This window comes from Sinocyclocheilus anshuiensis, unplaced genomic scaffold (genome assembly GCF_001515605.1).
Source record: "Sinocyclocheilus anshuiensis isolate Anshui unplaced genomic scaffold, SAMN03320099.WGS_v1.1 scaffold176, whole genome shotgun sequence".
In the NCBI taxonomy this organism is placed as follows: domain Eukaryota; kingdom Metazoa; phylum Chordata; class Actinopteri; order Cypriniformes; family Cyprinidae; genus Sinocyclocheilus; species Sinocyclocheilus anshuiensis.
The window spans coordinates 1,101,124-1,110,328 of record NW_015555723.1 but is presented as its reverse complement, the minus strand read 5'-3'; the positions used below and the strand labels follow the sequence as shown (position 1 = coordinate 1,110,328).

Sequence of the window (9,205 nt, the reverse complement as noted above, 5' to 3'; positions counted from 1 at the left end):
TCGGAAGAGGACTGGGCCTGTCCAGATGACTGAACTGACCCTCCAATAGACCCCTCTGCTGCTGGATAACCAGTGAAAACATCCTGAGGAGATGGTTGTGCAGCAACATCTACAGCATCTCCGTGATCACGAAAAAAAGAATCTGAAGCACTCGTAGAAAGCACATCCATATCAGAATGATGTGAAAAACAAAGGGAATCAAGGGACTCTTCCCCAGTTCCCTGATTCTGAACATTCTCATCCTCCTGTGTCATCTTCACAGGTGTAGCAGATGTGACAGGCTGAAGCAAGTGAAGCAGGCGTTTCAGCTCTGCCATCTCTGAAGAAAGCACAGAAACAGTCTTAGAAAGTGAATTTTCCTCAACATGCAAATGTTCATCACGTCGCAATGTGGCCCTCTTCTTAGATGGGAGAAGAGCGCCGGCTGCCGCGGACGCCTTGCGCTTCCAAGTTCGCAAAGGGGCTACATCCAACTGCCCGAGTTTCACCGTTGATTTAGCATCTAACTCAGCAAGACGGAGCCGTCGTTCCGACATGGGTAAAAGGCTGCAGTGCAGACACGGGTCCGTGAGAGCCTCTCTCAGATGTTGGACACCCAAACATGACGGGCAGATGTCATGACCGTAGTCGTGACCGAAAAAGATGTCATGACCGAAGATTATTAGGGCACAGCTTACAAGTCAGTGGAAAACCAGTGGCAATCGAGCTGTGAGCCATAGTTACTTGCTAATAACACCCTCGGATAGCACCGTAAGGTTTAAGTTAAGCGGGATGATGGTAACAACGAAGACAGGCAGGAAAAATAAAAATAACAACAACAAAAAAAATATATACGATTCCCTCGGGTGAACCGACAGGTAATGCCAACCAAGTATCTCCTCAAAAAAGGAAAATATATCTAAAATGGCCGACGAATTGAACCGAAGGGCACAGAGTATAACATAAATTCGAGGAAAAACACTCAGAATAGATAACAGATGACTAAGTCAACGGGAGACCGTTAACTTATTGTCGCGGAAAACACCAGCCACCGGATAGCACCGAGAGGCATAGAGTGTAACCGACGAAGCAATATAGACTCAAGAAGAAAATCAAAAACTCACTGCTAAATATACTCCAAATCCGTTGGAGTGGCCAATCCTTACTACATGCTCTAATGCATTAATACTGTATGAAAGTATTTTCTGTGGCCACGAAAATATCCTTTCCTAGAGTTGATATGAACTTACACTGAATGTTCGCTGGACGAACAGATTGGTTGATGGCAATTTAATTCTGCTACTGGCAGCTGATATAAATAATTGTAATTAATCATAATTAACTAATTATTTATATACATTTCCCTTGAGCTAATTTGCTACACCAGTTTTTAACCTCGTCATTATTTTTGCAATTTCGTTTGGTGCTGCTAGTGAGGCAGAAATTACACACTTCACCTTTGACACTGACAAGATAATGTTATCATAGAGAAGTGTATCAGTGTAAATGGCTCTCTAACAAAAGATAAAGGCTTCCTGTTGACAAAAGATGCAAAATGTGACATTTTAAATCATTGTACATACCATGGCTTTAAGGTGAGACACATCAATGTTGCCATCTTTATCCACCTCCACCACCTGAACCTTCATGCCTGCCATCTGAGCGCTGGCAGGGTTTGTTCCATGAGCGGATTTGGGAATCAGACAAACCTGAATGAATTCATAACAGATTTGAAATAGAAGATTAATGGACATTGAGTCTCCCAGGCACCATCAAAACATTTAGAGAGGTCTGCTCAGATCAGCTCAACCAATAGCGAGAGTTTGGGGCATTGCTACTGTTGCAGACTGATCCAGAGGGTGTTTAGTCAGTGTGGGACAATAGCTGACACGTTACATGGGAAAAGAAATTCAGATTCCGTTACAGAAGGAGCATCTGCAATGGTTGTGCTTTGTAATTTCACAGGGTGACACTATTAGCGCAGAAACTGTATTGTTCATCTTTAATGTTTGTTTAACATGCACTCAATCCAAATTTTTTTTGTTGTCTTGGTTATACACTAGGGCCTGGTTTCACAGACAGCGCTTGGGTTAAGCCAGGATTAGGCCTGTCCAATTAGGACATTTAAGTATCTTTTATAAACATGCCTTAGAAAAAGCATTACTGGTGCGCATCTTGTGACAAAACAATGCCACTAATTTATTTTAAGAAATGTCAGTGCAAGTTTCTCAGACATGCATTTTAGTCTTAAACTAAGCTTAAGCCTTGTCTGTGAAACCGGGGGAATATATACAACACTAAGCTTGGCAAGATGTGATCTCACATTTGAGATTATGCATATTCTGCAAATTAATTACTTTCATCAAAACAAATTTCGGTCTGTTCTGCATGAAGCTATTGTAGCTGATATGGACTACTTTCATGGAGCCATATGTTTAGGTCTACTTTCGTTATGAATCCTTTTGTGTTCCAGAGACATTTAAATTGGCATGAGGCTGCTAAATTTGTATGACAGACATTCTGAACTAAGGACACAACGCTTAGCATTATGCAATTTTCAATAGGTCACCATGAACAAAGTTATCGTCCAAGGACTGCATGTCTTAAAAATCTCCAAATATGGAGTCTTGCACTGAAGTTGAATCCTGTAACAGGGTGGTTGTTTTCTATGGCTATTTACTCAACCATGGCAGTTTGAACCTTGGCTGGTTTAAGAGCTGCATCCGCTATCGAAGATCTGCTTATTAGGAAGATGATAAAAAACAAAAAACAAAGGCCAGATTACAAAACACTGCAATGACTTGACTAAACGTTCTTATCACGGGCTTTCTTTCCACTCCCCACTAACAATTTACCACTTTTTCAGCTATTTTCTCTCAGGTATAAAACACTTTAACCCATTTTCCACTTTTCACTGTGAGGAGAATTTAACTTTTTGTATTACTCATGAACCATTTGCTTTCCTTTCAGCAGCAATTCTATTTTTGTCAGGAGTTAAATCACTTATGGGTGTCATTTTTAAAAACTCAATTTTCATAGGTTTTTTTTTTTTTTTAAACCAAAAATCTAAATAATACAAGAAACCACAAAAGTGTCTGTATATATTATATTTGTATATACAAATATAATACAATATTTAATATTATATAATAAATATTATGTAATATTAAATTATACTTTTATATAATTATTTCTATTTGGCCTACTTTGAATTTTTTTTATGGAGGACATTCAAAGAGTGTTATCAGATTAGGTTTAGGAAATCTTTTTTCCTATTCTTTTCCAAGATTAGGAAAAGTCATGAGGGTCAACTTGATACTTCAAATATCACTTATGTTTTTAAATGGCCCTGAGGTAAAACATGAGGCTTGAAGTTAAATGAGAGGAGACTTTGCTAAAGAGTGTTTCACTGCAGGATGATACTCACTGTTCTGTGAGATTCTCCTTTGGAATTTAGATAGGCTTTGATTGCAGCCAAGCCTGCATATTCTCCTTGCGCACCACTACGGGACAAAGAAAAATCAATAGCATCATGTATATGTAACCTTTCTGCCTGAGCACAGCAGAGTTCAAAGATTGCTTCAAAAGGCCCTTGCCCAAGAGTACAGTATGCTAATGATCCTGTTAAAGTGTCAACAATGCAGAATGTATAGATGCCTACACACCCCCAAAGCTTATCAGCACCAGAAACCTGAATGAAACTGATATTTGCTTTGTCAACTACAACAACACTGTTGACTGAAATTAAAATAAATCACATTCTTGATATTGTAACAACAATATCAGGCAGGACACTTGCCTATTTGGTTGAAAGGAGATCTTATCATATCCTGTAATCTCACAAAGGTCTCTCTCTAGCTGTCTGAAGAGCTGCTGATAACCTTCAGCCTGATCCAGTGGCACGAAAGGGTGGATGTTTGCAAATTCTCTCCAGGTGATTGGCTGTTGTGAAAAGGTTACAATGAAACAGTGAAAAGATCAGACTGGTTGAAATGAGGCAATGCCAGAGATACAGTTTTGGATACAGCAGTAAAAAGGAGGGCAGATGTAAAAGAGCAGATTAATACACTCACCATGAGCTCTGAGGAACTGTTCAGCTTCATTGTGCACGAACCCTGGATTCAACAGCAGAGTTTACTATGATGTTTGCATGTTAAATCATTACAGTGGATAAACACTAAAGTAAACTCTGATTCTTTACTTACCAAAGGAATCATACTGTGTACGAGGGAAATATCCTTATTTTCCAGGCGCTTCATGTAACGTACAATATTGGTCTCTGAGTGATAACTGAAATTGAAGCAATATATTCAAGTAATTATTATACTGAAAAACAGCACATCTATACATGTAGATGAACAAGAACCAGCTTTTCTGATTTTGAAGCAAGTTGCATTGATAAACAGATTTGTTAGAAACAACAACTAGCATTAAAACTGGCAAACAAACCTGTTAAACACTGTATGGGTAAGAAACTTGCTGGTTCTCTTGAAAGGGCTTGCCAGCAATCCTTTTGTTCGTTCACTCATTTTCTCAGCAATAAGTTCCTGATAAATGTCAAAAAGATGAGATCTCATTGGGGCAAGGAGACTAGATGATTTTTAAAGAATAATTGAAATCTTTTGGATTTAGGCAAGAACTTACAGCTGAGGATTCACAACCGAAGATCCAGAGCAGATCGTCCAAGTCTCTCTCAGTGACAGTTTCATCCAGAGACACTCCAAGCTAAAACCACATCGATAAACATTAAATTAATAATAAAAATAACTGAAATAAAAATGCAAACTTGTAAAAAATATATATTTTAAAAACAATACATAAAATGAACACTGTCTGTGTTTTATTTTAAACATTTTCACCGGCCTCACCAGTCCATCACTGTACACCCGTAAGTTGATCTCCCGCTGCATAGCTTTTTCTAAGATGTCCTTGCCAGCCACACCACAGTTGATCTTCAGCGTGTCAAAGAAGTTCTCATGTTGGAGTTTGTGCCCTGCTCTTTTCAGTCCTATTATAACAATGAGAAACAATCAGTATCACGAAATTTCTTATCAAATTCTTATTAAAAGAAAAAAGTAAACAGGAGTCGAACAACTTGCCCTCAGCGAGAATCAACGTTGCATTGTGGGTTCTCTCTGCAATGTGCCTCAATCCTTGAGGACCTTGATACAATGCATACATGGCAGCCATGTTTGCAAGAAGAGCCTAAATGAAACAATAAAATTGAGTACAGTCATTCAACTTCACAAATATATGTGACCCTGGAGCACAAAACCAGTCTTAAGTCGCTGGGGTATGTTTGTAGCAATAGCCAAAAATACAATGTATGGGTCAAAACTATCGATTTTTCGAGTAAAGATCATGTTCCATGAAGATATTTTGTAAATTTCCTAGCTTTGAGATGATGTATAATTCTCCATTTCGAAAAATGTACACTTAAGACTGGTTTTGTGGTCCAGGGTCACATATACACACTGTATATTCAGATTTGTTAAGCTCTACCTGGGCAGTGCAGATGTTGCTGGTGGCTTTGTCCCTGCGGATGTGCTGCTCTCTGGTCTGGAGAGCCAGACGATAAACCTCTTTACCAGCTGCATCTCTGTAACAGGAAACATGTGACAGCTGATACCAGCACTGATGAAGCAAAGTACACTGAAGCACTGAGACTATAAATTACAGACTTACCTGGTCACTCCGACCATCCTTCCTGGCATCATCCTAACCAGATTTTCTTTGACTGCAAAGAATGCAGCATGAGGCCCACCATAGCAGAGAGGCACTCCAAAGCGCTGAGAGCTGCCCAAGGTGATGTCAACTCCAAACTCACCAGGAGGACGCAACACACAGAGCGCCAGCAAGTCTGTGGCACAGCAAGCCAGTGCCTTTAAAAAAAAAAAAATGGACCCAAAAAAACAATAAAAATCAGGTCTGGTGCTTTGAACATGTCTAAATCAGCTGTTGCAATAGATCTGTGCACAAAAACTAATAACAGATTCTGTTGTCGCAATTAAGGACCACTTGTATAGTTCGCCCAAAAATTAGTTGTCATAATTTACTCACCCTCATGTCATTCCAAACCTGTATGACTTTTTTTTTTTTCTTCCATCTAACAAATCTCACTTCCTTATATTCAAACTTGCCATGAAGATGGGTCACACCAAGTTTCACATCAGTGACTGACAGCCCTAAACAATTTAGTAGTACGGAAAGAACAGTGTTCTTCGAGAATTCCTCTTTTGTGTTTCACAGAAAAAAAAAAATACAACAAGTCAAACAGGTTTGGAGTGGCATGAGGGTGAATAAATTAATTTGGAATGAATGGTTCAAGTAAAACCTAATATATGCAAATACTGGTATCAGCAACTGTAAATGTGAATTTTATAATAACATAGAGAGGTGAGAGGTACATACACCACCCTTGTGAGCCTGATCAACAAGTGCAGTGAAATCTTCCACTCTGCCCTCAGTGTCTGGATACTGGAAGAGCACACCGCTAACATCCTTCCCACTGAAGTCCATCTCATGAGGAAGCTTGAGAACAGTCTTCACACCAACGTAACTAAAGGATACAAACTTTTAGTTTTAATCAATCCAGACAGATAGAAGGCTAGACAGAAGAGTAAAGAGATAGAGACATAGACAGAAAGACCGATAGATAAGAGAGACAGACAGAGAGACAGACAGACAGACAGATAGATAGAGAGACAGACAGACAGATAGAGAGACATAGACAGAAAGACAGACCGACAGAGAGACATAGACAAAGACAGACAGACAGACAGAGACATAGACAAAGACAGACAAGACAGATAGAGACATAGACAGAAAGACAGACAGACAGATGGAGAGACAGAGACGTACAGAAGGATAGACAGAAAGATAGAGCTAGACAGATGGATAGATAGATAGATAGATAGACAAAAGATTGAGACAGACAGACAAAGGTTCAGAGGCACAGACAGACAGACAGATGGATAGAAGGATGGACAGCGAGATAATTATATATACAGACAGTCATACACAGGCAGACAGAGACAGACGGATAGAAAAAATAGAGATAAACAGATAGATGGATGACAGACATGTAGACAGACAGACACGTTTAGAAGGATAGACAGAAAGATAGATAGAGCTAGACAGATGGATAGAAAGATAGAGAGATAGACAGAAAGACGGATGGACAAATGTATATTGTTTTATTTTATATGTTGGTGAGCTTCCTTACTTGGCTCTGGTTTGCACAACTGCAATAGTCTGTGGATGGCAGCGTGGGTCAATGTAGAAAATTCTTCTTTTGTTTTGTCTTTGAAAAGGAAAAGGTGAGTGTTAATTATTACTCCCAGCCATGGGGGACACACCATCCTGCACGCCAAAAACCTGAATGAGCAGGTTCAGGTGTTGGCTAACAGACTAAATGTCTCCTTGATGAATGGAATCATGTTCTTCATAGATGTGTTCAGCAGTTAGTGCACTAACCTGTTGCAAAGCTGCATGGCCTCAGCAGCAGCAGTGCCTTCATCCAGCAGTGACGCATTGGCTACTGCCATTCCCGTGATATCACAGACCATGGTCTGATAATTGAGCAAGCTCTCCAGGCGCCCCTGAGAGACCTCAGGCTGGTAGGGGGTGTACTGGGTCACCCTATAGAGAACACAAAAACTCACTGAAGCCCTAACCAAAGACCTTCAGTCTGAGTCACAAGATTTATCTTATGCTGGGCACACGCTACTATTCGTTTATGTAATAAAATCATCAAAATGCAATTTGCTTTTTGACTAGAACTGTACTGACCACGAGAAACTAATGAACAAGGTGTTCCAGCTCGTGGCAGTAAATATTTAGTCCCCAAGTTGAAACAAAGGGTTGATGTTTGTCAAAAAAATGTTTCATTGGTCCATTTTTTGATTTTGGGCCAGCAGAAGGTGAAATAAATTCTTCAAACAGCAAGAGATACATACCATCCCGAATTCTCTAGCAGGTTTCTTTGTATGACTGGTGGGACGAAGCAGTTATAATAACCCATTCCAATATAGGACCTCCACATCTTGTTCCTCGATGCAATCTTTTGGAGCGAATCAAGAATTTCATTCTCACCTGTAGTCATTAAGCACAAAGAGAAGAATGATTCAGAAATCTGTGGTTACCGTTAAACACAGTAAGTGCATAAAACACCCTAGATTAATAAAACAGTGCTCACATGCTTGCATAGTAGTTTTGCTTTTTAATTGGTCTGATTTGACAGTAAAAAAAACCCTATGGTTTGTGTTGCATCAAATTAAATTAAGCTTCTGTTTCGCAAGTGACTCCGAGTTGATATTTTTAGGAAGCTTCTCACATGACTCGCTAGTGCAAAACAATTGCTTTTACACGTATTGGCAAATACACCTGGTATTTAAACACACACCTACGAAAACATCACACGGCATGACCTACATTGATCTGATGAATAATACAAGAGCACACGATCTCACTGATTAATATATGCATTAAGTGTTTTTGCAATTCGTAACACAGTAGCAAAAAGGTAGGTAAAGCACATATGGGACATTTCCTGATGGCTAGGTAACTAGTTTAATAGCTTGAGGGCGCTGGAGCCGGTTCATACAGAGACACTCAAATTCCGAGGCATTGTGCTGCAGCTTAGCAACACAGCAACTGAAGGGAGCAAAGATAATGCTGTAGTAAAAACAGCTGGGGGGGAGAGAGAGAGCGAGAGAGAGAGAGAGAGAAAGAAATACACATTACGGACCCCCCTCCACTAACATGTCTGGGGGATGTTATTATGACAAGTTTTACACTGAATATTTGTGCGACAATGAGGCAGGCAGCTGTTTGATGCCTTGATATAGCCTAGTGTTTAAATTAGTTTTAAAAGGTACCCTATTTTAACATAACCATTTTGAGCAATAATAATATATTCATGAAACTACAAAAGGGAAAGTTTAGAGCCCATTATTGTTGAGCCGTGAGGATTTGCAGATCGAGCTCTGTGCAGCTGAAGCAGCAGAATCCAGTCCAGCCCCCCCATCAGCTTCAGCATGGCTTGCTTCATTAAAGACACACACAAGCAGATGAGAAAACCGACTCCTGCCATATGTCAAACATTAGAGGAACTATAATAAATTATGTATTTAATAACAATATTCCTTTTAAAACGCTCATCTTGCCATTCTCACTATAGTTTGGGGAGGGTATATATATATATATATATATATATATATATATA

The 9,205-nt window shown here is 39.5% G+C and overlaps 1 protein-coding gene across 1 annotated transcript in view; it reads right to left on the bottom strand.

The window, feature by feature from the left end:
* LOC107672552 (glycine dehydrogenase (decarboxylating), mitochondrial-like) overlaps nt 1–9,205 on the bottom strand; it is a 22,475-nt gene that overhangs the window by 11,419 nt on the left and 1,851 nt on the right. Inside the window, exons 3-17 of the mRNA XM_016465789.1 lie at nt 7,938–8,073; nt 7,456–7,620; nt 7,205–7,282; nt 6,391–6,538; nt 5,665–5,861; nt 5,482–5,578; nt 5,079–5,184; nt 4,848–4,987; nt 4,624–4,704; nt 4,429–4,526; nt 4,185–4,269; nt 4,053–4,094; nt 3,779–3,921; nt 3,407–3,482; nt 1,563–1,688 (exon numbers count right to left, since the gene is read on the bottom strand). Coding sequence (XP_016321275.1) covers nt 1,563–1,688; nt 3,407–3,482; nt 3,779–3,921; nt 4,053–4,094; nt 4,185–4,269; nt 4,429–4,526; nt 4,624–4,704; nt 4,848–4,987; nt 5,079–5,184; nt 5,482–5,578; nt 5,665–5,861; nt 6,391–6,538; nt 7,205–7,282; nt 7,456–7,620; nt 7,938–8,073 — 1,718 coding nt within the window. The remainder of the gene's footprint in view (nt 1–1,562; nt 1,689–3,406; nt 3,483–3,778; nt 3,922–4,052; nt 4,095–4,184; nt 4,270–4,428; nt 4,527–4,623; nt 4,705–4,847; nt 4,988–5,078; nt 5,185–5,481; nt 5,579–5,664; nt 5,862–6,390; nt 6,539–7,204; nt 7,283–7,455; nt 7,621–7,937; nt 8,074–9,205) is intronic.